The sequence below is a fragment of the Enoplosus armatus genome, chromosome 20, assembly GCF_043641665.1.
Source record: "Enoplosus armatus isolate fEnoArm2 chromosome 20, fEnoArm2.hap1, whole genome shotgun sequence".
Lineage (NCBI taxonomy): Eukaryota > Metazoa > Chordata > Actinopteri > Centrarchiformes > Enoplosidae > Enoplosus > Enoplosus armatus.
Window position 1 is genome coordinate 3,422,457 of NC_092199.1, and position 27,749 is coordinate 3,450,205.

The window sequence follows — 27,749 nt, forward strand, 5'->3', positions numbered from 1 at the left end:
ATGACAAGTGTGCATCCGAGGGTGGGGCTTGCCTCAGTCTCTCATGATTGGCTGCTGGATGGAATTAAGGTGAATGGAACACGTTCCCGAGGAGCAAGACCCTAACCCATCAGAGGGAGAAGAGAAACGGTGAGTTTGACATCGAAGCTTTGCACCGCGTCTTCTTTTTTTTTCAAATAGCTAATGGCCATCATTGTTTCATGTTGGTCTGAGTAATGTTAAAAGGACCCTTTGGCTTTTAATCAACTTTCCTGATGTAAACATCCCTGAAACGAAGCAGACGTGGCTTTCTGTTACTGTGTAATGATGTTATGTATGGAGAAGGTTTTCTGAGGACATCTGAAAGGGAATCTTTATTTTTCCGTCTCTCTTTTATCATCTGCATCTTTCTCATGGTGCTCTCTGTTTTTACATCTCTGGACCAGACAAGCTAAACACTGTAGCAGCCTCTTTTTTTCCTCCCCGTCACTCTCTTACTCCCGGCTGAATTGTTTTCAGAGAAGTGGGCCTATAGCTACATCTGACCCCGACGCCCCTCCCCCTACGCCTTCATTTCTTGAGGAGCAGAGCCAGTCAGACCGGCCGTAACACAAACAAACACGGCACTGTTTAAGCCCTTTTTCATTAATACAAACATAATATTAGGGGAATGGAGCCTCTTTCATAGTGCCGTTGCTAGAGGAAGGGGCCCTCTGTGTGGAAGAGGCCTCTGGGTAAAGGAAATGGTTATCAGGCAATATCTATCTGCTTTGGCTTTGAGAGGAGTTCACTTAATTTACACAATTCTATGATGACTTTAGGGGAGATTATTTCCTTTAAATGAAAAAGTTAAATTATTAACTTAATGTCTCCGTCTGGGAATAACTAAAGCTGTAATGAGAAATTACAAATATGAGTCGGGCGTTTGTGTTTGTGTTGTGTGGAAAGATCACGGAAGCTTCTGTTTCAGATCACGTCTAATCTTTATTCATCGTGCTGATAAGTTGTTGAGGAAGTAGATACTGCAAGCAGCATTTTATAGAGTTTGTAGTTATTACCATGTGGGGGGGACTCGCTGGCTGCCTAGAGTGCAGCTTCAGAGTCCCCTCCACTGTGTCTGCATGTGCTGTATTACAAGCTTGTGTTAAGAAAGTCAATCCGGCGGAGCCTGGATAGATTCCTGAGCTAACATGCACACCTGTCAGGAGATTAACAGCTCTGCCGCTGGGGGACAGGGACAGTTGGTGTGGTCATGGATGTAGGAGTCCGTCCACCGGCCTTTCTGTTTCATTTGGCATGTTTGGGTGTAACTTCTCTGTGTATCTCTGCTTGTGTTCCAACACCTGTACTAAGTGCCGGCTGCAGCGCTTTGCACCTCACAGATAATTAAAAGCGCAAAGATTTAAGCCCTTGGGGCTTCAGACCGGAGCAGTTGCTACTCAGAGTAGATGTCAGCGGTGTGTTTGGCATGACAGTGGATTGGAGTAAATCTCTGCCCCTCCCCTCTGCGTGTTGTCAGCCTGTTGTTTTGAACTTGTCCGGCTCTTTGAAGTGATGCTATGGTTACCAGCATGTAGACAGAGAACAGAACACCTGTACCTATGGATTGAAGGTTATTTGTGCTCAACCGTTTCTAGCTCTTTTTTTACATGAACGTGAAAGATTCTCAATCTGATAATCAAACCTTACAGTAATGTTCTGTTTTTGAGGTTTCTGAGCTGCTAAAACCAGAAAGTTTGATGCCATTTTGTGTCAGTTTGCTTCATAAAGCCACTCAGACTTTGACTTGATGGCTCATTAAGATGCATACGTTGTTGTACTGTTCACGCTGGATTTAGTTCAAACGTGGATGTGTAGTTGCAGCTTGCATCACTTCTGCTAACATGTCACCACATCTGATGCAAGGCTGCTTTCACTGTGTTGCATTAACGGTGGCAAAGGCTTACGCCATGATGTTGTGTTTGGTTTGCTTTATCCAGGAATCTCTGTTTTCATCCACTAAACTCAAACACAGAAAGTGAATCTAATGATTGAATTACTTAGAAAATAAGAAGGAATTGTTGCTTTGGTGAATCGGATGTAGCGTTTGTATATAATGTTATTCCTCCTTTGCTCCCACTCCCTCCTTCTTTTAGCATGTTAGACGGGGAGTCAGTGCTCATCATATGTGTCTAAATTATTAGTCAGTCACTCAGGCCTCCCTGTGTTTTCGTCCTTACTGCCTTTAATGTCTGCCACAGCCCCCGTGTCTCTGTGTTGATCTGGCTCTTCCCCCTGTGGTGCGTCTGCAAAAGTAAACAAGATTAAGCTTTTCCTTCCCCTGGACTGGCTTTGTTAATTGCACTCTTGCTGTAGATTTTACGACTTCTTACGTCACTGGTTCTTTGTCCGCTGTGGATTTAAACACTAAGTTGGGCTTTGAAACTCAGTGGATGCCATCGGGTTGAATAGAATGGGAGTTACTGTACGTACCGATATTTCTGCCAAAAGATGAAGGTGTTTTGTTTGTTTAATATGTGCTTTATGTAGTTTACGGGTGTGTCCATACAGTATGTGTCAAATGTATACGTTCACCTACCAGGGCGGACACAGTAACCTACACAGTAAAAAGCAGTTAAAAGCCTTCTTATGACTCGACTCTGTAAGAGTTGTGTTGTTTAAAATCTGGTCATTTTTGAGTCTGTGGTGTATTAGATTGCATTACATTTGTTGCAAGACGTCGTGCAGTATTTGAAAGAGTAATTGAGATGGAACTGTTCCTGAAAGATCACTGATTGATCCCTTGACTTCACATGATAATTATCTCCTCTGGTTGAAAGTGTTAAAACCAAAATTAAGCTCGCAATTTCCCCTCATGTGAGAGAGAAGCAGCTGTTTTCAGCCAGGATGTTGTGGTGTGTGTGTGTGTGTGTGTGTGTGTGTGTGTGTGTGTGTGTGTGTGTGTGTGTGTGTGTGTGTGTCATTGTACACCTCTGCTAATCAGAGTAATTCACCAAAGTGCTGTCAATTTCCTCAATTACTGTTCCTGGATTTGTACAAGTTCCCCTGCAATCCCAGCAGCACTCCTCTTAACCGCCGTGACAACATTTACAGAAAACTGTTGACTTTGAAGGCAAAAGATGATTTTTCTATTTATAAAAAAAAAAGGGGGAAGGTGGGCATACCTGCATTAATGCTGTATCTGTGCCAAAGAATTTGACTCACTGGTCCAGTACATTGTGTTTTTCCATTTAAAATAACAACAACAACAACAAAAACAGGAAACAACCTGAGAGTCTCGTTCATGATCATGAAATGCCATCATGCCGAGTACGAGCTGGAAAAACATCAAGTTCATCAGCGCATCATGATCTGTGTTTTGGTTTGCGATTGGACTGTCTGGTTTACTGGTTTACTACAAATGCACCTGCTGCAGACATTTGATAGTTAATCTACATAAATTCTGATTTTTTTTTGTCCTTTTATTAAATTAAACTTTTAAAACAGTTTAAAACAGTTTTAAAGGGTCACCATTTCAATATATTTGCCTATTATGAATGATTCATGTCATGTGCATTGTCAAAATGACAAATATTTTGTTTAAAATGTTTGTGTAAAATGGTTTGTGTGTTGTCGTGTAGAATAGAATTTAGAGATGCAAAATACACACAAAGTTGTGAAATGAATGCAGCTAAATGTAGACATGTAGTCTGTATAGTCTTTTTTTACATTTCATAGTACAGGATGCATCGAGCTGTATGTATTTGAGGATTTAGCTCCATGTTGGTCATGTGTGGTTACTCCACACTTGCGTATTTGGACAGAGGGAGTTGGCATGCTATATCCCCTTCTAGCTCAGCCTGTAATTTAGACAGTGGCGGGACACATGAGGGAACAAAGTGTCCATTAGCGCTGGATGTATATGACGGGACAGACCCAGCTGTAGGCCTGTAGCATGCGCGCTGAACAATAGGCCACTGTGGCCCTCTAAACATCAGACAGGGGGCCTCATTCAGACACTGTTTTTCATATATTTCTCTGGACTATTCTGAGTGTCTTTGTATTGTTGCGTCTGTTTAAGGAGCATGAGCTTCAAAGCAGGTGCTTCTCCGTCTTCCATCATTGACTTAAAGGGTCACTTCAGCCAAATAACAACTTACCTCACTTGGTGGTGAGTAGCCATGCAGATAGTTTTGGTTTTATTTGCCCAGGTTTTTTTAAAATATCTGTCTGTGTATATTTCTGCCATCACCACAATACAATGGAGGTGATTGGAATTTCACTTGTGGTGCTTACAGCAATGAAAATGACATTTAAAAGATTCCACAGCAACACGTCCCTGTTACAGTGGATAATCCACATAACTTGCTGTCAACGCATTGTTTCTGGAACGACACATTACTGTTGAGTTTTCATTGTTTTGAACGCCACAAGTGAAATTCCGTTCACTTCCACTGAATCAGAAGTGAGGTAGCAATCGCAGAACCGCAATACATGAAACCAAATCTATGAGCAATGCTAGACACCATTTTTTTGCTTGTGTGCGCCCAGTTTGTATTAATCAGCAGCTGAAAATAGTCCCCCAAAAAATGTACAATTTGCTCCTGTTTGAGTAACGTTCGCTCAGGACTACAGTGCCCTGCTGTTTTAAACTGAAACTATATTTTTGACTTGAAAATTCAGTCTTTAGCAGGAACCAATGAGGTTAGGTATCCTTTAAATGTGCCAACTTAAGGGGAATTATCTGTAAGGACACATTACAGTTCTCCGTGACTGCTGTTGATCGCTGTATTTGCTATGCTCCGCGGTATCTTTTGCAGTCATGCGCGCTGCTGTAGCCGTAATGAACCCTGCACTGTCTTAAAATAGTCAAGTCTCATGAGAGTACTCAGTTACCTGACAGCCCGGCAATTACCTGTTAGACGCACTCCACAGTCACTGTCAAAGTCACAGGTGGAGACGCTGGCTGTCCTCCAATCAGGGTAGACTGGGTGGTACTAGCAGCAGAGCAACAAAGTCCCACAGATTGGAGAAGAGAGAGGGAGAGGCAGAATGCATTTGAGTGGGTCAGCAGGCTAAACATAGCACAACTGGTGGAGACAGCGGGGTGTAAGAGAGTGAGATAGAAGGAGACTAAGTCCCTGCATGAGGGCTGTGTAGCAGCTAGTGAGCTACATCTGCAACTTCAACTAGCAGAACTCCTCTGCTATGCATATTTTACAGTCCCACTGCGTCATCAGGTCAGCACTGTAAGTCTTTTCCATGTCATCTTTTTTGGCTCATGTTGTTGCTTCTCCTGTTTTGTATTTGTTTTGGGCTGTGTGTGCATTTAGTTGTGCAACACGTGTACATGTTCTGCACAGCTATGGGGCCCCAGGAATCGAATTGTTGCTCTTACACGTCAACTTAAGTTTTATACTGTGTGCGCTGCGTGCTGGAGAGAAAGTACAGTACGTGCATGTTTCTGTGGGGTTGGCTCAGGTTGCCGAGAGGCGCAGTGCGAGGGACCTTGGATATTTAGAGGTGTTGCAATCTGTATCCCGTCAGAGTTTAAGAGTTGAAAATTGAAAAAGCACTCTGTGCAGCGCAAGGCGTCGTGCCCCAACCTGCAAAAACTCACATTCCATCAAAAATTATTCCATCATGCACAATGTTTTCATCCATGAACAGGCGTACTTACTTACTCTAAGTGGCCGCATGTTCACCGGCTGTGTGACACAACTTGAAATCCCGTCAGACTGCCTGCTCTTTTGCATAAGCACCTAAATCAATGTTTCTTTTTGTTTGTTTGTTTAGATGTTTGTTTGTGAGTAGTGCTTCAAACCTTCATGTTGACAAGAAGTTAGCTGTTGTTTAAGGTGCAGTACATCGAAGCAGACGTGGGAACTTGCACACTGAACCATATTTGTGTATATTGTGTTTTTCTGTGGTTTTGCTTCTTAGGGCCGCTTGACACTGTTTCTCTCAAACTCTTTCCACCGACAGCTCTTAGAGCGGTGAAAAGCACTTCTGAGGCTCTGCCAAGAGTGCTAAGCTCTTTTTGTTTTTAGCTGCAAGGGTGTTAATATTTTCATTCGTGCTATTTTGGGATTGATCAGATCTTAATAGGGGTTAGAGCTGGAGGTTATTCAGAGAGCCGTGGCTTATATTATCATTACGTTGTTGTATCATTGCTGACCCCATTCCCTGACCATCATGTGTCAAATGTGTGCTTGAAGATAAAAACAAAGGTTAACATGTGGCAGGTTGTGAGGGACCTGTTGTTGTTGGGATGCGAGATCTCAGTACAGAGACGCAGAGAAGGTGTAGCTGTTGCAGGAGTGACAGAGACCTGAATAAAGAGTATCTGTTTTTATCCAGTTTGCCTATGTTTCCATCTTTAAACAACATACTGCCACTTGGGAGGAATGAACTGTCACATAGCTGACAATTTGATGGCTGTCGCCTCCAGCAGCTGGGAGAGACATTTACCTTTGAGTGGCAGTCAGTGGAAACCCCACCTTGTCTTTCTGCTGCTGTGACAGCTTTAATTATTCTCTCTCAGCCTACTGACACGTAACTTTGCCCATGAAAACGAATGAAAAGCGTCGGCCATGTTCGAAAAGTTCCGATCTCTTAACTTGGTGCATTGTGAAAAATCCACCTTGCAACCTTCGCTGTTGCTGTATGCAGAGAAGTGTTGCTTCACAGGTGAGCATCCTGACTCCTCCAGCTTTTGGAGACAGTTGTCACATCAGATGTCCTGCGTTCTCCTCCCACATCCCACCATGACAGGAACATTATATCCTTTAGATAGGCTACAGATGAGTTTCTAATAAGATGCTACAGCCACAACAATCACGATGAATCAAGCTTTAAGTCGAGGCTATTTAAGGGCTTCATTTAATGCTCTGTTGAGCCATCTGATGTATTCTGAAAAGGGCAAAGGGAACCATAACTGAGAACAAGACAGTGTTATAATTGAAGTCAAGGTAAAATGTGAAGGGCAGACTGAGTTGGCATTTAGGCTCAATTACAGCAACTTCTGAACTTAACAGGCCATTCGATGTTGTGTTTCTGAGGGGCAAACATGGTTTGCTGCTGTGGAATATAAAAACATGCTGCCTTATAAGAGAAATGAGAAAATTCTGTGTCATTTAGAAGCTGTGACAGAAAATGTGCAATGTTGTCTATAAGACCTTTTGATCATTCGTGGGGAACAAAAGAGCCACTTTGCATAAAATCTCTTCATTATAAAGCATGAAAACAAAAATATGTGTCTTGAGCCTGGAGAGGGTCTTTGTCAGGTCGGGTCTGTACACGTAAGCATAACATAATAACAGACTGAGAGGTTTCCTGGTCCATGAAAATAATAAACGAGATGGAGGTGAGGAACGCCTCCAGTTACTGAATCTTTCACCCCGTCACAAGACTCATTTTCATTAAAGAAAACGGCCAAGAACTTTAATTTCATGTGTACTAAATGCCGTAGAATACAGTATAATCAGTATGGCATTTTTCCTCAAAGGGTTTTCTAATCTGTTCAACATATGACCCCCCCCCTCTATCCTCCGGTTCAGATAAGGAAAAACCCATGGGACCATTAATGGGACCATTAATCCAGATAATAAAGTGTAATAAACTCCTTCACAGAGCGAATGTAACCTATAGGCATGTGTGTTGCATCTTAACAGAGTGGGACCTCATTTTATTTATGGTGCTAATGGAGTCCTGCTCCCTCTCCTGGAGCTGGTATTAAAGGGCCCTGGTGTGGGAGGAGAGCTGGAGGCTATCTGGAGTGTCTGAGAGCAGAGAGCTGGACTCTTGGGATTATAAACACATCCAGTACTGACAAGGAGCGCTCACTGACTCTCTCCCAGAAATGCTTTCTTTCTCCCTGTACTTAACCCCCTCCCTCCTCCATCTCTGCACTTTCATAATTCCCTTCAGAGCAGCCAGTTCCCATCTGTGCTTTACATGCCTTTCACATGTGTCAGCGTGGTTGCAGGTGTGTTTCTGAGTGCTTTGCGTATGCTTGACACATATTAGAGTTGCGGTCTTTATGTTCGGTCTGTTATTGTGAGGCTTTCCCATGTGCATCATAATAATTAGAGTTGTTTTGGGGGTTTAATTGTCCTCCCCATAAAATCGTTTTCCTGCTGCCTGGATTCAGTGTGGGAGCACCCTGAAGAACTGAACCCTTTCTGCCAAATACAACCACTTGTCGCCACAAATGCTCCCTTCTCCTTTGACATAGTGTTTATGAGTACTTGTTTGTCTAGAGAGCTACGATTACTCCTCTGTTAGAAATTAAAATGGCTGCAATCCATGCCGCTGCTACAGGAGGGAATGCCAAAAGAGACGAATACAGAAAGGTGTAAAGAAATATAAAAAAGTTTATTTTTTCTTATAAACTATTTAGTTTATTGTTGTATATTCTATGGCTGTCATTTACGCCTGATATTATAACATTTGATCTTTACCTGGATACATTACCTGGCTCTATGGGATCCACTTGTTTGTTCTGTGCAGAGGAAGCACTTGTCAGTAGCCTTTTTGCTGGGCAGTTTGAGATAGCAGGAACCTTTCAACTTGTTGAGCAATCTTTTTTTTTTCCTTTTAAAATGTGGCCGAACTGTAGAGGCTGCTTTCACACCTGGCTCAGGTCCGATCACATTGCCATCCAGAACAGTTCCAGATGTGCAGTGATGTTTGCAATGTGTTTTGCGTACGGTAATATGTTTTGTTTTTTTATCTGTATCCAGATACAGAACGGTGTAGCATATTTACATGCACTTTTACTTATTTCTCTCTTCTCTCTTTGTCCCTTTCGCCCTCTCTCAGGTGGCTCAATGGCCCGAAAAGGAAGAGAAAGAACAGCCAATGTTCGGTGAAGAGTATGACTGGTGAGTATCTGATGGCTGGTGTTTTGATGGAGAGAGACTCCTGAAGTGGCAGCTAGGAAACAAACCTCCGCTGTCATACCTGAAGTGTGAATGAACTCAGAAACACACCTCTCCTTTAGATGATAAAAGCTCTCCAAATGCAGGGAACCAGTTGTTTTGAAAATCCCTTTTCCCAGCATTTTGTTCAGCTATGTTTGATGCATTTTTAGAAGATTGTAGATGTCAGTCTCACCACAGCGAATCCAGGCAGTTGAGTGGCTACACAGAAGCTAGTGGTACATGATTCACCGCTGCCTTGTGTGCATTACAATTGAGATTTGTCACCTCAAAACATCTTGGCATCTGTCTTCAATAAACAAAAGCCTTTTGCTCCATGTGCTTTCTTGTCGGACGCAGCACGTTGTCTGAGTGACAGCTCCAAATCCCCCGAGCTTAAAGAAGCAAGTAAAGAAGGTAAGAGAGAGATATTGACGGAGATAGGGTGGGAGGAATGCCAGCATAAAAATCTGAGTCTAGAGGAGGTTGATTTGGCATTTATAAAAATGTATCTCCCAAGGCCAGTGCTCTTCATGTTCCCCCTCCCAGCATCACTGTTGGAATCTTGTACCATATTCTACCTGCCACGGTCCATTTGAACTGGGAAAGTATGACAATATGTCTGCCTGAGGGGCACGGCTGACTGAGATCAGATTACATACACTGTAATGATGTCAGTGTTTCCCTGTGGGAGAGCGGACCCTCAGCCAGACTTTTGATGCTTTCAAGACCCTAAAGAGTAAAGAGTCCAACATGTGCATTAATACTGGTCAGTGTTTTCGACCTGGTCTGTAGAACACACACGGCCAGATGTGGAGCCATTGTAACAGAGTTTAGGCAGCACCGTCTTAAAGTTAAAAAAAACAAACACATTATATATAATTCCATCCAGGTTTTTAACAAGGTGAGATAAGGCTACGCGCACTATATCAGACCACTGCAGATATGAATTAAATGTGAATTAAAAAGGCAGTTTACTACTCCGTGATGACTCAATCAGTTCTTGAGAAATGAAATGATGAGTGAATCGATTAGTTGACAGAGTGAAGATTATTTTAAAGCTGCACCAATCCATATTTTATTTTGTAGTGACAAACCCACAGAGAATTATCCCCAGATTCTGCATGCTAAATGAGCTATTTGAATATATATATATATACGGTTGTTGATGATGACTATTGTTTAGTCTATAGATAGATAGATAGACACACTAGATTCTGTAGAACAGCTGTTTTATCTGTGTATAGTTTGTCTCCTGATGTCCTCAATGTTTACGCTCTTGAATCTCACCTCACCGTGCTGTTGTCATGTAAGGACCTCGGAGAAACAATCCTGAGACTCCTTCAGGGACCTGATTCAGACCGCCCCGATCCACACACTTCATTAAAAACGTTATGTTGGGAAACTTTTGAAGACAAAATATTTATCTTGACTCAGCCACGCTAGAAAAATCTCCTTCCTTTCCTGGCTTTTGTTGGTGGAGGTATTGCAGGGCCCGTTCTGGGAGGGGCGGGTAGCCAGAGAGCTGCAGCAGTATTGATTTTGGGCTTGGCTTCCAAACACGGCCACAGCATGCTGGCTCGGGGATCCGGCTGCTGCTGCTCACCCTGCCAACACTCTGGTGCTGACATTTTTCCTATATGATCGTTCTCTGATGTCCTGGTTATCTTTCCTTTGGTCTGTTTTTCTTCTCCTTGCTCTTACTCCCCCCTTTCCCAACTCTTCTCCTGCTGTGTCTTCCCCCATGTAGTTTTGTATTATTTTCTTCTTGTCTTCTTGTTTTCCCTCTCTCTCTTTAACGGCTGTTTATTTGCAAATGCACTCGTGCGCTTTCTTTTTTCCTCTCGGTCCAAATTCACATTTTGATTCCAGATGGATTTTTCTTATCACTCAAGAGCTCAAGAGCTTTTCAATGATATATAAAAATCAATTTGGCCAAAATGTCACTTGTGCCCCTTTCGCTCTCGTCTCTCCTCCTCCTCCTCCTCCTCCTCCTCCTCCTCCCTTTTCTCTCTTTCCCACCATCCTCTTCTTGCCCTCCCCCTCCTCCTGTAAAATCTGTAACAAAGCCAAAAGGCAGAGCCCAACTGACACTGCCAGTCACAGCTCTCACCACGCCTTGGTATACACACACACACACACACACACACACACACACACACACATACACACAAGCATATGTGTAATGAGAACGTCACACACACGTATGTACAGAGTGCAGAGATCTGCCAGTGTGTGTGTGTGTGTGTGTGTGTGTGTGTGTGTGTTCAGGCTTAAACACCCACGTTTGTGCATTTATTTGTGACTTGCAGTGTACCATCTCCCCCTCCCAGTTTCATAGTTATATATCATATGAAATCTGTTATTTCCTGTGTCTCTGTGCTCACTCCCTCAGTCTCGCTGGTCTTGCAGGCAGTATGGAAAAAGAACAAATTGTCCTGTTCCCGAGTTTAAAGCAGAAGAAAGGCTGCAGAGAGAGGAAGAAGAGTACAGAGAGAGAACAATTCAAATACTGTCCATTTAATTCAGCCGCCACTGTAGGTCATGTAACCTATATACCTTAATTCTGTTCGGTTTAAAATCCAATTATAATAATAATAAGACCCGATCTGTAATGTTGTGACCGCATTGATTTCAGGTATGTTTATTTATGTCTTTGAAGAGGATGAGTTAATAATGAAAAAATCAAGTTTACAAACATACAAAAGCAGAAAACATTAAAGAGCAGTTTTAGTCAATCTATCAATAAATTAGTAATTACTGAGAAAGGCTGGGTGTTCCTCTGTCCGGGCGACTCCCGACACCCAGCGTTTGTACTTAATTAGCGCTGCGTCAAAGAAAAAAATCCCGCCACCTTGTGATTTGCCTTTGTTTACATTTGAGACCTCAGATTCTGCTTTTAAAGGAAGGTACAGTGAAGGGAGTGAGGCAGTCCTGTTCGGGACCAGAGCCATTGTGTGGGTGTGGCAGAATCTACGTAAATGTGTCTGGGTCTGTATATTCTTATGTACCTTTAAAGGTGCCCTGTGGAGTTTTCTTGTAAACAAACAAAAGTTATGTTTACATTCAGTGTTTCTCAACAAAAACTAATTGTTTGTATCCTCAAGGCTTGACAAATATGCCTAATGCGTTTTCCTCCTCCGTAAAACATTTCCAAATCTGATTTTTAAAATATATTAAATCATGGATTGTTTACGTTTGCTAGCAATCTTCTCCTTCTCTGCTATCTGCTGACGCGTTGCTACAGTCACCAACTGTTGATCAGAGGAATAGCCCGAAACCGTAAGCATTGTCATATTGTCCACGTCTCTGTGGACCTGCAAGAGTCAAACTTAATGTGGACCCACTTGTAAAAGCAAAAACTAAAAAGAGGACCCCTTTAACCTAGTTAGAGACGTACTGCTTGTGTTGCCGTGCAGGTTAGATGTTACTGTGTTGTCACGAGACAGCCGTAAAGAACTGCCTCCGACTGATGATGTTCAGGTGTCACCATAACCAAAACAAAGCTCACCAGTCTAGCTTTCATTGTGTTTATGGTACAATATAAGAGGTGTGGATGGCCACTGTTAAGGTCTCCCACAGTTTGGGTGAATCAAAGGAAATGGTCCGTTCTCCTGCTGCAGTGGCGACGAGTAGAACTAAGGTGTAGGGGTGTATAGGGTGGGGTGCGTTAGAGCTCAGCAGTGATGTGGATGTTGTGATGTAGTTGTAGTGTGGAAGGAGTCTTGTGTAGAAAAATACATGATATTATTGTGTCTAACTGTCTTTCGCTCTGCTTCTCTCTCAGGGTACATTCCCAGCTACCTCGAAAAGGATGAGCCATGTGTGGTGTGTGGCGACAAGGCCACAGGTTACCACTACCGCTGCATTACCTGCGAGGGCTGCAAGGTACACACACACACACACACAACCCCACAGTTTTAGACACACCAGGTTCATAATATCTGTCAGTCACTCACTTCAAAGTGAGCGCACACATTCACACAAACACATACCAAGGTCAAAGACACACTGTGTACAGCCACAGAAAGACGGAGTATCAACATATTTGTAGAGAACCTGTCAGTCTGTCTCGTGTCATTTGTCGTCCTCGCTGTCAGTCGGCTGTATGATCAGTCTGCGTCTGTTCCTACCTTTAAGTTTGTTCATCTGTGACGTGTGACATCTAAAGCACCACTGAAGGGATTGTCACTCGTAACATTGAGGCTCATTTTGTGGGTATAAATTCATTTTCAACTGAAATTCGATCAACTCACTCCTACGCTGTTGCCTTCCAGCATTTACAATATTGTGGCGCATTACGACGCGTCTCCTGTCTTTCACCTTGTCCCTTCACCCTCTCGCTCTACATTCCTCTCCTTCGTCTACAAATGTCAGTGGCTGTGTGGCTCTGCCTGTAACGTCCGCCCATCCACCTCTAACTTCTCTCTCCAGGGTTTCTTCCGTAGGACTATTCAAAAGAACCTCCACCCCGCCTACTCCTGTAAGTACGATGGCTGCTGCATCATCGACAAGATTACCCGCAACCAGTGTCAGCTCTGCCGCTTCAAGAAGTGTATTGCAGTGGGCATGGCCATGGACTGTGAGTGTTGCACTTACGTATTTATACACACAGGCTAATGAGCTCACACACAAAGAGAGAATGTATATTAATGCACCTTCAGACGTAGATAAGGTACTAAATCTCCCTTTTTGCTTCTTTTGCTGTTTGAAGATCACACTGAAGAGAAGTTGCTGATGAATTTAAAATGACACATTTCATATTGTATTTGGAAAGAAGAATTAGTGATGCAGTATTAATGCAGGGGAGATAAAAGATGAAGACTTTCTGCAACATGCAAACTAATTGCATACCTCTTTTTTCGCTTTCTTTTTCTCTACCTCCTCCACCTCCTCCTCCTCTTCCTCTGCCCTCCACCATCTCCTCCCAGTGGTGCTGGATGACTCAAAGCGGGTGGCTAAACGGCGCCTGATTGAGGAGAACAGGGAGCGACGCAAGAAGGAGGAAATTGTGAAAACTCTCCAGAACCGTCCAGAGCCCACGGGGTCCGAGTGGGAGCTGATCCGCCTGGTGACAGAGGCCCACCGGCACACCAATGCTCAGGGCGCCCAGTGGAAACAGAAGCGCAAATTCCTGGTAAGAATACATGTGGAAACAGGCAAAGTGATGAGTGATGTACAGACAAACAATTACCCATCAAATGCAGCAGGTCTTTGCTTAAATCATTCAGATTTTAAAGGATAATTCCGGACTTATTCCAGATATGTGAAAAAAGAGAGGTCTGACGATCACAGGTCGTAAACAAGTACTTTGTCCAGATATCTAACCCTTTTTTGGGGGGGAAACAGTTTGACAATGTGAAATGTCATTATATAATAATCCCTCATTGCATGGGAAAACTGTGTGTGCGCACAATTATGGCAAATATGTGTGTTTACCATGCATAGTTTTACTGTTTGCTTTTGTTTTGTCTTCCAAAGAAGTTTGGTTTACCCGGGGGGGTTTGTTTAAAACCTGTCAAAATGTCTCATCACTCCTTTTCTTGCCATGTCTGACTTCAGCTCTCCCAGATCTCAGTCTTTAATCTGCTGTGTAAATGTTTTCACACCTGATAGAAACATTGGCCAAAACTAAGAAACTAAGAAGCAATGATCCTTTACCTTCTTGACACACAACTCTATGCAAAAGCAATCCTGATTCCATAGAACAGCAGTAAGACTTTGTTGAAGCTCTAAGGATGGATTTTAAAATGCCAAAACTCCCACTGCCACGGGGGTAACCTCACACTGTCACTGCTCTAGTGTTTGTGCTTCATTTTCTTCTGCTTTTAACTTCATCGTAACCCACTAACAGGACAATATGGATTATGTCCTCACACAACTATGCACGCTGAAGTCAGAAATGATAGGATTTCGTTTTATCTGGGTGAGCTTTCCTCACATGCCTGACTGTCAGAGTAGCTCTTCATGACTTTATCGCTCTGTATTCCCAGCTGTCTGTTTCTGTTTCTGTCATCCATCTATTCATCCTAATCCTACTGGGCTCTTAACCAGACCTAATTCCCTTCATAGTTTTCATTCACACATCGACTCTCTTTTTTTCCCCTTTAATCTCCTTCCTGTCTTCGTTTCTTTGTTTCCTCTCTCGCTGTCTCGGTGTCTACCCTTACTTTCCCCTCTACTTTTTCCCTTCTGTTTTCTGCGAGCTCCCTCCTTATCTCAGCCAACACAAATCCTCACTCATGAGCACTCATCTGCAACTTGGCAGGGATGCCGGCAGTCACTTTCGCTCTCTCTCAAACTGTCTTCCTGCCGCGCTGGTGCTCAGAGTTAACCTGGACGGCCCAGTCAGGGTGTCCCTGCCTGGTATCACTCTTCTCCCGTCTCGCACAAACACAGACTGACACTGACCTCATGTTTTGGCCCAGGATTATCTGAGGTGCTCACCCAGTTTTAAGCACTCCTTAACAATTTCACAGCAGCATTGGACCAGAGCTCATGGCCAAATCGAGGAGCTTTATTTCAACAAAATCCACGGCAGAGACCGGTGAGGTGTACGTGGGTGTTAAATGAGAGAAATGTGGGGGGTTCATCTGGAGGGGATGAAAGCATTTGTGGTGGAGTGGCAAGTGTTGTGTAGGGAGTTGCTAGGCAACAAGAAGGACGTGGCCGTGGTGTGATGGGAAGGGGGCCGTACGGTGGTATTGTAGGTGTGGAGGTATGAAGCTTCAAGCAGAGAAGAAGAACTGAACATTTTATAAGCGGTTCTTATATTAGGTTTTTAGTTTTTGTGTGAAGTGAGTCCTCACGTCTTCATGAATCAAGACTTACATTTAGGATTAAGGCTACAGTGAGTAAGTTAAGGTTAGTATTACATTTTATAATGAGAAACATATTTGTATTAGCCCTACAAAGTTGTAGAAAGCCTGTCTCCGGAGCAGGGCTCGCACAGACCAGGACTTAAAAGACTGATTAGCACAGTGACCCATGCTACTGTGAAATACTGTATATCTTAGCCCCGAGCCTGCTTCCTCTAAAAGGATAAACAGTTCTATTTCGCACAGGCTTCCCCTACTAACGGGGCTCTGGAGGCTGTAGCCACTGAACCCTGAATATCTAAATTTACATGCTAAGCCAACTAGGATGAGCCTTTTCAGTCCTATGGGGACAGCAGCAGTGACACCACTCCTCACACTCCGTTCTCTAGCTCGCAAATGAGTATTCACTCAAGGATGACTTTGTCGAATGATGCACTGATTACGGTAAGCTCTGCATCAAGTCAAGCAAAAGACTGCAGTCTTTTGGTGAAGGGAAGAAGAAAGAAGAAGCAGAGGAAAAAATGTGCTGACAAAGTACCCTACATTTCTTTTTCCAACAGTCAGTGTGCTGCTGTGTAACATCAGGCTGGAAAATATACTAAAATTGTATTGTAAGATTATAATTTTGTAATAAAAAAGTACTAGCACTATATGAATACCCAGAAGATGTGCACACACACTGGTTACAACATACTTGAAATTCTAAAAACCCTCTAAACTAAAAAACTGACAGCGTACTGTATCTGACTGACATACAAGTAATCACCAACAAGATTTAAAACCATAGACAATGTAAACAACATGTTTTTGTAAGTGTGTGTGTGTTTGTGTTGGTAATGTGTTTATATGAAAATGTAAAACATTGTGAAAGGGTTTGCATTCTTGAATCCAGGCCAGCCAACAATCCCATAGAAAACAATGGACGCTGAAAAAGTAGAATAATCAGTTCGTTCCATGGGCATATGGAATAAATTGACTTTTTATTTTCTCAGTGTTCAGGCTTTTTTTTTCTTTGACATGTACCTAAAATACACGTGATCATACAGACGATCAAGTATGAAGGCAACATTGTTAATTCGCTCATATTTACTAATAAGCAGCATGATATGTAACTGTCAGTTATTCTTACTGTCTGGCCAGTAAAGGTCAGTCCACAAAGACCCACACTCCGGGTCTTTTATTTCGTTTTCCAGTCCACGTGAAGCACAAACCCTCCTGGCTTCCTTTCAGATTCGGTAGGTTGTGAACTCGTTAACTTCATCTACAGTCGTTTGCTGTTGTTCTCGGCAGCAGACAGGACAGTGCAGCCAGCTGTGTTTAAACGTTCTGCTCAGCTATTCAGAACTAAGTTGTGAGGAAATCTTCAGAAACGTCCGACTGTGATTCAGTGCATGCAGGACATGTGGTTTTAGTTGAACGCAGATCTTCAGAGTAGGACGTTCAAAAACATCGGCATTCTTTAGCTACATGTTACAGTTCTGCAGTCATGAGGGGGTTTTATCACCTTGACATGCAGTGCACTGTTCTGCGCAGCGTATTTGAGCTTATTATCACCAGATGATTTATATCAATACTGTAGAAAATAACGTTGTATTTTATTTGTATTGGAGGTTGAGTAGGTGAGGTTGAAAGCTAGAAATCTCAGCACCTTGCCAAAGTAGCCAATGAGTTGTTTGTATTGATCAACAACTCCATCAACCCCCCCTGATATCACGTTATAGTTTATATAATTTTATATCCTCACATCTTGAATTTAAAGAGTCAATCAGCAGCAACTATGAGTGACTGCTCATTGATATTTTCTACGAAAAGTAATGAAGAACAAAACGCGTAATACAGTTCACTTTATTAATCTGAAATTGATCTTAATCACACAAAGCATGAAGCAAGTTTACAGTCCACAGCACAGTGGTGAAACCATCCTTTTTGATCTGCCAGGTTAAAACATATTGGGCCTCATTTCTCTTCTCCAGCTCTACTGGAACAAACTTTCCAGCACTAATCCATCTGATAAAAGGTCAAGAGATGAAGCTCACCACATAACTGATGAGACTGTACCCTTTTACTCCTCCACATTTAGCAACTGCCAATTCTCGCTGCGTACCAGGGCTCATGTCAAAGTCCGAATATCTTGTGACTCTTTTGGGACACGTCACAAGCATTTTCTTTTTTCTACACGTTACAGAGTTTCTGTAGCAGAGCTTAACCCACATTGGGCTTCGTGCCGTCTCCCCACAACGTTTAGCCTCTCTGACCAGCCAGCCTGTGCAGCAGGAAAGACATCATTTCTTACCAGCTCTGCGGATAGAGCCAAGTGTTTTCCCTCAATACCACCCAGATGGTCATGCAGCTAATTAACAAACATTAACAGTTGCAGGACACATTACAAATGCTCATAATAAAGCGCCCACAGGCCTTGAGATGTTGAGAACATTCACTCACATTTTTGTAATTGCTTGCGTATTAACTGGTTCTGTGGAAGTATCAGAACTCCAGCAACACTTGTATTATTGAGATTAAAATTCTTGTGAATTTGCTAACATAGTTGGAAGAATGGTTAAATAATCAGTGCTCAGTTAGCAAAACTACTCTGAGCGCCTCCATTGTATCGGGGTCGATGCAGACATCTCGTATATATCTCAAAACCTGGACAAATAAAACTATCTTCTTGTCTTGATGTCACTTGAGTGAGAAACTGTGTTCCTCCAAAATTGTTTAAAGCAACCCTTAACAATTCAGAGTTGTCAGAGTCTGTGTCAGTTGTGACTCGTGACACGCAGCTGAGCCTGCGCTGGCTTTGTCTTGCGGTTTGTTTCCGAGCTTCTCCGCTTGAGATTGTGGCACGCATTCAGCAGTCCTGAACCTCAGCTGCTCCCTTTGTCTGTCTCTGGAGAGCTATTTTCTCCACACTGCAATGAAAAATGCCACTGACCTCCACCAGTGAAACCGATGCTTTGTTTTGGCTCTTGCATGACAAGAGTTGCAGTCCATCAAAGTTATTATTACGATTATTTAAGTTTTCCATAATTGCTCAGCTCTCAGCTGCACAGCAGAAGATTGGCTAACTTCTGATTTACACACAATCCCTCTCCGTCTGGATGATTAATGGTTCCTTGTGTGAGGTGATTATTTCTATACTTTTATCTCATCCCATTTATTGTTGAAGCCCAGCCTGAATAAATGACTTCGGCCTTGACACACGCTTTATTCAGTGGAGCGTGAAACAATATTTTTCATAGTCACAGCCTTGATTCTCACAACTCTGTAAAAACATATGTATTACTGATCTGCAGTTCCCTCGCTGCAGTCCTCCTCTAAGTGAGCGTTATCTGTCCGGTGACATGTCCCATTCCTTTCACAGAGCACAATCTGCTGTCCTTATCTGATAGATTGGTTTTAATTTCTCTCCCAAGGCTAGCGAGCACTTTGTAGAAAGCAGCAAAAAGGGTATAAAACCGTTTAAAACTGTGCTGTTTCCTCTGCTGTATGCTACTCTAAGCCCCACACCGCTCTTATCGATTTTCTGTAATCTTATTTTATTCTTTTGTGCTCCTCAATTCTAAGGACACACCCATACTCTTTCTATTGAACTCTATTTCCCTATGCACATTGTTCTTTTCTTTATTCAACCCAGCTCAAATATGCTCTCCTTTCCCACTCTATCTTGGTATATGTGCTTTCATGTCGGTAATATTCTGTATATTTCTCAAAGTCAACAAATCCCATGAAAAGACCGAAACCAACAATGTGTCAGTCTGTCTCTTAATACTTTCCGATTTTCCTACCCTGTGTGTTGCACTCAGCCCGAACGTTAGTGGTTCCTGCTGAAGAAGTAAATCTTTTAAAAAAGGCTCAGTAATCACCTAAAACAGCTGGTCACTGTAGTCTTCATCGCACGTTACTCACACAGGAGTAAACAGCGCTTTTGTTAGATTTTCAGCTGCGGATTAATGCACATTTGGCGTTGTAGTGAGCGTTTACAGCAGCAGGGACACTGTGTGTTGGATGGGATCGTGATGAAGGAACATGTCACCCGATGTGGCTCATTGATGTGTTTTTAATCATTTTTGAACAACAATGACGCACATAAAAAATACGATTCAGATTCAAGCTTTGGCTCCACGGAGAATATTTATAAGTAGGATCAGTTCATTCTTAGTCTTAGTTTCTTGGGATTTGTTCACAAATATATATATATATATATATATATATATATATATATATATATATATATATATATATATATATATACACTTTAGCTAGTCCTCTATTCAAATCTTTGCTCATGTTTAATGTAATTTTCAACTGTGCTCTAATCAGCCCCACACGTTTATTTCCCAATGCAGCCAGACAAAATCGGCCAGTCTCCAGTTGCGCCCACGTCAGACGGAGACAAGGTGGACCTGGAGGCCTTCAGCGAGTTCACCAAGATCATCACTCCTGCCATCACCCGTGTCGTCGACTTTGCCAAAAAACTGCCCATGTTCTCAGAGGTGAGTGGTGGTGAATGGTGTTGAGGATCAGAGGGCGAGTGTGGGAGTCTGACAGATACGAAGAACTACGACACACAGCAGACACAACCAAGCTTCTGTCATCCTGTGAGTGTGTGTGTGTGTGTGTTATGTGAGGAAATGTGTGAGTTAGAAGGTCTAGTTGAATTAGCAGCTCCACAACGACATGTGGCACAAGAGTTATGACCAACATTCACAACTTAACAGCGTACGTAGATTTTCTGAATCTTTGCAGTTTAACAGAAAAAGACACGACGCACCGGTTGATAGGCTGATCATTTACACTTTGCTGTAGCTCTCACAATGTATGTCTGGCTTGGAGAATAAAGGCAGAAGTTGGCTTTGTTGAGGACAATCAGAGTAGCACTCCTGCTCCTGTATGCCGCGCCTTAATTAGCAACATGTAATCATGTTTCTTGTCTCCGCTGCTTGTAATAAGACCTTGTGTGATTGGATAATTATCGGGGTGGCTGAGTTATTGTCTAGTGGGACAGCTGCTGTGTGTGTGTGTGTGTGTGTGTGTGTGTTTAGAGAGAAAGAATAGCTGCATGAGTGGGAGTCTGGAGTGTAATGAATTACAGGAGAGGAAAAGTTGTAACTGTACTCCTTTACTGTTTTTTGAGAACATAAATCACAGGTCGTCACTGTGGTCACTTTTTTAATCAGCATATTTTAGAGCGACAATCATTCAGATTGTTTTATTATTATACAAATGTTACCATCATGATGGATACTACTTTTCAAATGAGTGTGTAAACGAGACTGCGGACAGATATTCTATTCATTTTAGAGATGAAGAAACTAAACAGCAGCAGATAAGGATGCAGAGTTTTAGTATTCCAGACACTGAAGCAGATAATCAGTCATGTTTAATGTGTTGTCTTTTATTCACAATATAATAGATCATATTATGAAAGAAGCCGTTTTAATCTGATGAAAGAGGCAGAAGAGGAGAACCTGTTTAGCCTACATGAGTTCTGTTCACTGCAGCGATTTGCCGATAAGAATTCACAGAAACACAATTGAATGCCAATTAATCTACTCAGTGGTCAAGTGAAAGAAGAAACAAGCTTACATTGAGGGGAGATTTAACTCAGTGCATCAAAGTCTGTAGATTTAATCAAATGGGTTTCAACCCAGAGATTCTAATATGCATGTAAATCAGTGTGCATTAGTCATAATCTGTGTTCACCAGTGGAGAGAAAAACTGCCTCTTTTCAACCCATCCTCATGTTTCTCTCCCTTCCTCTCGTTCCTCTTCATCTGAGTCCAAAGCCGAACCAACATATACCTCATTATTTTGTATTTTGTATCTGCTGAAAATAAAAGTGTATTTTCCGCAGATATTTCGGTATGCCTGTATATTTATGTATGTATTGTTTTATCGTCAATATCTTTAAAGGAAAAAAAACCTTTTGTCCCGTATGGTTTGATTTTTGGTTCTGTTTTTTCTTTTAATGTTTTCACAGTTTTTGAAAAGTGCTGTACAAACACAGTTACTGCTATTAATGATATGACTATGAGAATCCGATGCAAGAAGGAACAGAATCGACAAACAGAACTACAATAAAGAAAATGTGCTATATAAATATGCTAATTGTTTCGAGATTAAACATTAACATTCTGCCACCAGCTACCCTGTGAAGACCAGATCATCCTGTTGAAGGGCTGCTGCATGGAGATCATGTCGCTGCGAGCTGCCATTCGCTACGACCCAGAAAGTGAGACGCTGACGCTGAGCGGGGAGATGGCTGTGAAGCGCGAGCAGCTGAAGAACGGCGGGCTGGGCGTCGTGTCGGACGCCATCTTCGATCTGGGCAAGAGCCTGGCACAGTTCAACCTGGACGACACAGAGGTGGCGCTGCTGCAGGCCGTGCTGCTCATGAGCTCAGGTAGTTTGTTAACTTCTTTTCTAAAACTTCGTGCCTCTCTGCTGGTTATAACACTGGTGGTCTAGAAGTTTGAGCTTAATGTAATGTAAATGTAAATTTCCAGCCGTCTCTCCCCTTGGAGACACAATTCCTGACAGTCCATATTCCTAGTCATTACCCGCTGCTTTACACAGTATATATTGTAGCCTATTGTGAATCCAAATGTAATTATAGCCTGAAGATAAAAGTCCACATACATATTCAGTGTTGAAAGGAGGAAATCTAAAGCTCATCATAAGTGTGATTAAAAAGCCTTCACTAGTGGTTCGTTCATCGTAGAAACTCTAAAATGAAACTTTCTTCAGTTTTTGGACACATGTCACATAATATGCTCAGGGCTTTGAAATGATAGGTGGCAAATAAAGAGAGGACGTGTCTAATCCTGGCCTCTGGTAATCCTTCTCAGGGTATCCACCTGTTATTAAAAAGTAAGAAAAAATATTATATCAAATTTGTGAAAAATGGAGTATAAAAAATATAAGAAAAAATGTTGAATAACTTATGAGATTCATTATGAAATATGCATTTTCTGTATAATTTCAATAATTTAATACAATTGTTTGAGTTAAGAAAGATTTATTCTTTTCATGAGGAGTTTTTTGGTCACACCAGCATTTCAAACCTACAAAATTTGGCAGGGAAATCAGTTCCAATAGAATTTTAATTAATTTAAATGAATTGGCCAATAGCAAATCATCTTGACATCTTGGGAAGAAGGTTGGAGAGATTTTGGGACTGACTAGTGTGTTGGCTGTTAGTTCTCCAGCTACAGTAGTTAATACAGTGAATTTGTCTCGATCAGGCCTTTATTACTTCTCAGATCTTAAGGTGGCAGTTGTGAACATTAATTAGGTTACTGCTCAGAAATGTAGTGTTTCTGCCCTTACAGCTGTCAAAAACTGATCTCAGATCTCTGTTAAATCCTCCAGTTTCTAGCTCTATATTAAATTATTCATAGCATTTGCTACATTTGTTGATTAGAAACGATGGAAGTTTAATAGATTTGATAACGGATTCAAAAGGAGTCTGAAACTGCATTTGGTATTAAAAATGCTTCCAAGCGCCAACTCTAGTCCTGACAGCGTTACGAAATGATAATTGTCCATAATAACGCATGAAAGCTTCCTGCCAGAATGTTGACACTTCAGTCAGAATCACATTGAGTTGATGATTTCCTTCCTTTCTTCCTCCCTCTCTTCTTCCACCTTTCCCTCCTTATCTATTCCCGTCCTTCCTCTCTTCCTGTTACCAGACCGTTCCGGACTGACCTGCATGGACAAGATCGAGAAGTGCCAGGAGACCTACCTGCTGGCGTTTGAGCACTACATCAACTACCGCAAGCACAACATTCCTCACTTCTGGCCGAAGCTCCTGATGAAGGTGACAGACCTGCGGATGATCGGGGCGTGCCACGCCAGCCGCTTCCTTCACATGAAGGTGGAGTGTCCCAACGAACTCTTCCCTCCGCTCTTCCTGGAGGTCTTCGAGGACCAGGAGGTGTGAAACACAGTCGCCATCGCGCAAATGGAAGAGGAAGTTGGGGCAAACTGGGAGATGGGAAGGGCCATCGTTTTTATAGGGGAAGGAAGGAGGGAGAGTCCTCACGGCCGGAATCTGCATCACTGCGACTTCGCATTTACAGTATGTGGTTTAAAAACTGGAACCAACAATAACAGAAGCAACACACCAGCAACAGGAGAGTCAAGCAAACAGAGGATTTTGTTTTTGGAACACCTTCTCTTCCACCTCTTTCTCCTCCTTATACTTACCCCTGTTTTAAAATCCGTGTGGGGGCCCTTCTGTCTGAGCATGATGTCTTATCTAGTAAGAGTTGTAGCCATTTGCCAAGACACGTACACAGATACACACAACACACACACACACACACACACACACACACACACACACACACACAGCCACAGCCTGTTCCACCTCAGTTCTTCAGAGCAACTCTCTTTGCAGGGGTCCGTTCCCCCTCTCTGGTTCCTTTTAGCGGTCACAGATTTACACATTTTGAAGCCCATGTTTGCAGCTCCCATGCTGGCCAACACCTCTCAGTATTATTTCTGAATAATTGTTAAGGCATTGATTCAGAAAGTATGGACATCAGTGACACATTATCGCTCACAGTCATGCAGGCACACACAATCAGCAAACACTGCACATTGAAATTTCAGCAGATGCTTTAAGCGTTACTCTGGTGTGTAATGGCTGTAGTAAAGCGGAGCTACCAGATCTAGTTCATTATCAATCCCTCAACTCAACCTGAGCCGTTACAGCTGTTTTTGGAGCTTCTTCTTCTTAGATCACAGTTAAACCGGTGCTATATTTATATAAGGCTACTCCAGTTTTATGAAATTATGTTGTCTACCTTTGAAAAAACGTGCAGACCATGGCTCCATATCTACCTTCATTTGTGTCATTGGACCGGCTCCTGTGACATACAGTGCACGCACACACACACACACACACACACATATGAGCAGACTTGCCTTGTCATTGCCCGTGCTGCTTGTGCCAGCAGCCTGCCGTCTTATGAATGACAATTAAGCCCTTCTTTCTCCAAGGAGTTACTGCATTGAAGGAGAGAAAGAAAGAAAGAAAGAAAGAAAGAAAGAAAGGAAGGAGTGGAGGAAGGGACACTTGGTAAGGGAGAGGGGGGAGCAGCAGAGATAGAGGGAGGAAACATGATTTAATAGCTGGACTGTAGATTCAGAGCCGGGGGTCAGAAGTAAATCTCCCACACGCAGCCTCCAAGGAGGTTTTGAATAGCAGCAACCTCCAGCACGACAGCAAAGCTCATCACACACACACACACACACACACACGCTTTCTCTCTCACACACAAACACATAAACATGAAAACACACATCACCTCAGAGTAACGTGAATGCCTCATTTTACTGTATGCACTGCACGGCAGTGTTGATATACAGCCCTAACCTGCAGGGTTTGTACAGAGTCCTCTCCTCACGGACTCAGCTCAGTGTGGCCCCTCCAGGCTTCCATACACATTTGCCTTTTTTTACCATGGGCATCACTGAGAGCAGGCCAATGCCAAGAAGGCTACCATTTACCTCAAAGTGGACACACCCCCAGGCTGGGGCAGCAATACTGCCCCTGTGGTGTCAGGCACTACCTCACCTCTGTGGACACAGGGCAGCTGCCCACAGCCTACACACAGACATACACCATTCAAGTTGGCGCATGTATAGATTAACACACAAATGTGCATAATTTTTGCGTAGGAGCACACTTGTAGTCACGGAAAGACAAAACACTCACGGCATACACACACACACCCTCAGTTCTATCACTTGGTTGAAATGAAATACCACTGAAGACAGGAGGGCCAGCCATCCCCCTGGAAGGTTTCACCGACTCCAGGGAATGGTACCCATTACATTCGGGTTATCTCTTTTTGTTATATGGGACCAAGTGTCATCTTTTGAAATTTGGATTTACCTGTTTCTGTCAAAACAGAAATCGACTCACAGAAGCGACGAAGGACAGTGTGGATGTGCAGCCCAGCTGACACCCATCTAAGCAAGTAGCAGGAGGATTGATAACGCAGAGAGACAGAAAACCTGTGGTGGCCACGCCCATTGAATTGCGCAGAAAGGGCAGTTTCCTTCTGCACCGTGGCGATCTTCCACAGTACACTTGTGATGGCTGCCATTGGATCTTGATGAGTATTTTCATGGAAATAAGCTTTCTTTCAGGCATGGACAGTGCAGTAGACATAAAAAGGTGGAATGTTCTAAACTGAAATGAAGCCTCTCCAGAGGCCGCTTTTAGTCTCATGCACTTAACCAATGCTCACCACTATAACAGTAATATCTCACTGCTAATATCCATGGCAGATATCGTAGTGTACTAGCCAAATGACCATTCAAAAATGTTGATTTGATTATAAAAGCCCACGAGGTTCATTACAATTCTGGGGCCAAGCTAAATCAAACTGGGTTGACCACAAGAAGAGAATGAAAGAAAAGAGAGAGACTGAGAAAATCTATTTTATATTCAATGCCGAGCAGTAGTTCATACTGGGCACTTGTACAGGATGTGTAATCTGCACCCCCTCAGAAGTACCTAAGCAGAGTGACGTGTGGCGGGGGTCATGGGTAATCGTCACAGGTGGCCAAGCCTCACTGCTTCAACGTCTGGAGCAATGCTGGGAGGAGGGAGGAGAGAGGACCTGGAATGCCTCCTTTGGGCACAATGGCGGAGTCTGGTCTGACTCCCAGAACCCCCCCATCCCCGCAAGCATCATCCCCTGCCCTACCCTATCCTACTCTAGCCCATGACAGACCCTTTCTGGAGCCTAGCTCAGACTGAATTGCACCCCATCACCTTTATAACAGCCCCCACCCAGCCAGGCTGGTGGGAGTTTTTGCACTTCTGCAACAGTCCTGAGTTTAACCAACACCCCTTGTTGGATTACCCATGAGTTTAAAAGCTGCTCTGTGTAAAACAGAGCAGCTTTGGAGCTTTGGCTGCTCTGTGTAACAGAGGCTGGCAGCCGCAGTGGGCTCAGTCCCAAACCTGTCCCGTTGTCAGTATTAGACCAACAGCACATGACCCCCACTCCTTACCCAACCCAACCAGGGGTGGAGACAGATCCCTGCGTAGGAGGGTTGGAGGGCTGCGTAGCACTTACCCCATCATCCTTTAGCAGAGTCAGCCCAGTGACATTTCAAATTCAGAGCCCTCCTCCAAACAGCCTCCCTTCCATCATCATCCTCTCTCCCCCTCTCCTCTTCCCGGAGCACCCTAGGTATCGTACTCACTCACCGCTGAGTGGGATGCCCCCAGTTTTGCCCCAGAATCATTGACATCAAACAGGATCCAGGCCTCTCCCTTGTCAGACAAGGCTGGCCATAACTGCCCTTTAGCGTGGCGCCACCGGAGGAATGTGAACGGGAAAGCTGCAGCGATGGGAACAAGAGACTTGAGCGCGAGAATGTGAGGATGTAAGAGAAGAAGAAAGCATGGGACAGGAAACAAAACGCTGAGGGCCTCAACCCTCACTGCCATCACTGACACGGGTGAGAGAGGGCGATGTGGCCGGTTGTAGAGACGATGTTAACAAACGCTCGGAGGGAGGGGAGATGTACGATCTCCCCTTCAGTTCCCACAACAACCCCATATGAGCTCCCGCTCCCATGTCAGCTGACAACCCCAAATGTCACCCCTCAGCTCCCTCCAAAAGGATAACCTCCAACTTTCATATGGTGAGGATCAGGAAGAGATCCCGTATTCCAGAGATGCAGGTTTGGAATTCCAACACATCTTTGTAAAAGAACTGAAAAAGAGAAGAAAAAAAAAACCTATCGATGTCCTTTGTTCTCGTGAGCTGACTGGGTATGTGTGTGTGACAGAAGGGGTTATAATGCTGCTTTACCTTCTGAGTCTGATTTAGATTAAGAGAAAAAAAAAGATATATGAAATGATTATAAATCCATAAAACAAGATGAAAAGAGATGACTTTAAAAAAAAAAAAGACTCCTGAACAAAATTATTGGAGATTTTTTTCATTTTATCATTGTTTTCTTATTTTTCTGTTTGTTTTTTGACGCTTCAACTGCTCTGTGTAAAAAAAAAAAGGAA

The 27,749-nt window shown here is 43.1% G+C and overlaps 1 protein-coding gene across 4 annotated transcripts; it reads left to right on the forward strand.

Annotated features, from left to right (window-relative positions):
* The first annotated feature begins 73 nt into the window (after positions 1 to 73).
* On the forward strand, positions 74 to 23,707 carry LOC139303288 (thyroid hormone receptor alpha-B). 4 transcript variants are annotated; one of them, XM_070927051.1, is made up of 8 exons: positions 74 to 129; positions 8,782 to 8,843; positions 12,646 to 12,767; positions 13,314 to 13,461; positions 13,811 to 14,016; positions 20,044 to 20,190; positions 21,842 to 22,100; positions 23,392 to 23,707. In XM_070927051.1, exons 1-8 carry the CDS (start codon positions 74 to 76, stop codon positions 23,640 to 23,642), a joined length of 1,251 nt encoding a protein of 416 aa, XP_070783152.1. In that variant the 3' UTR covers positions 23,643 to 23,707. The 4 variants fall into 4 exon arrangements, with proteins under 4 accessions (XP_070783152.1, XP_070783153.1, XP_070783155.1 ...); XM_070927052.1 differs by having other exon boundaries at positions 12,667 to 12,767; XM_070927054.1 differs by having other exon boundaries at positions 74 to 94; positions 8,779 to 8,837; positions 12,662 to 12,767.
* Positions 23,708 to 27,749: the final 4,042 nt, after the last annotated feature.

What these genes read in the sequence shown, in the direction of transcription:
- LOC139303288 (XM_070927051.1), top strand. Translation starts at nt 74, where the DNA reads ATGGAACACGTTCCCGAGGAGCAAGACCCTAACCCATCAGAGGGAGAA. An exon ending in TTACCTGCGAGGGCTGCAAG is followed by an intron (nt 12,768 to 13,313) that starts GTACACACACAC and finishes TTCTCTCTCCAG; the next exon opens with GGTTTCTTCCGTAGGACTAT. An exon ending in AACTGCCCATGTTCTCAGAG is followed by an intron (nt 20,191 to 21,841) that starts GTGAGTGGTGGT and finishes TTCTGCCACCAG; the next exon opens with CTACCCTGTGAAGACCAGAT.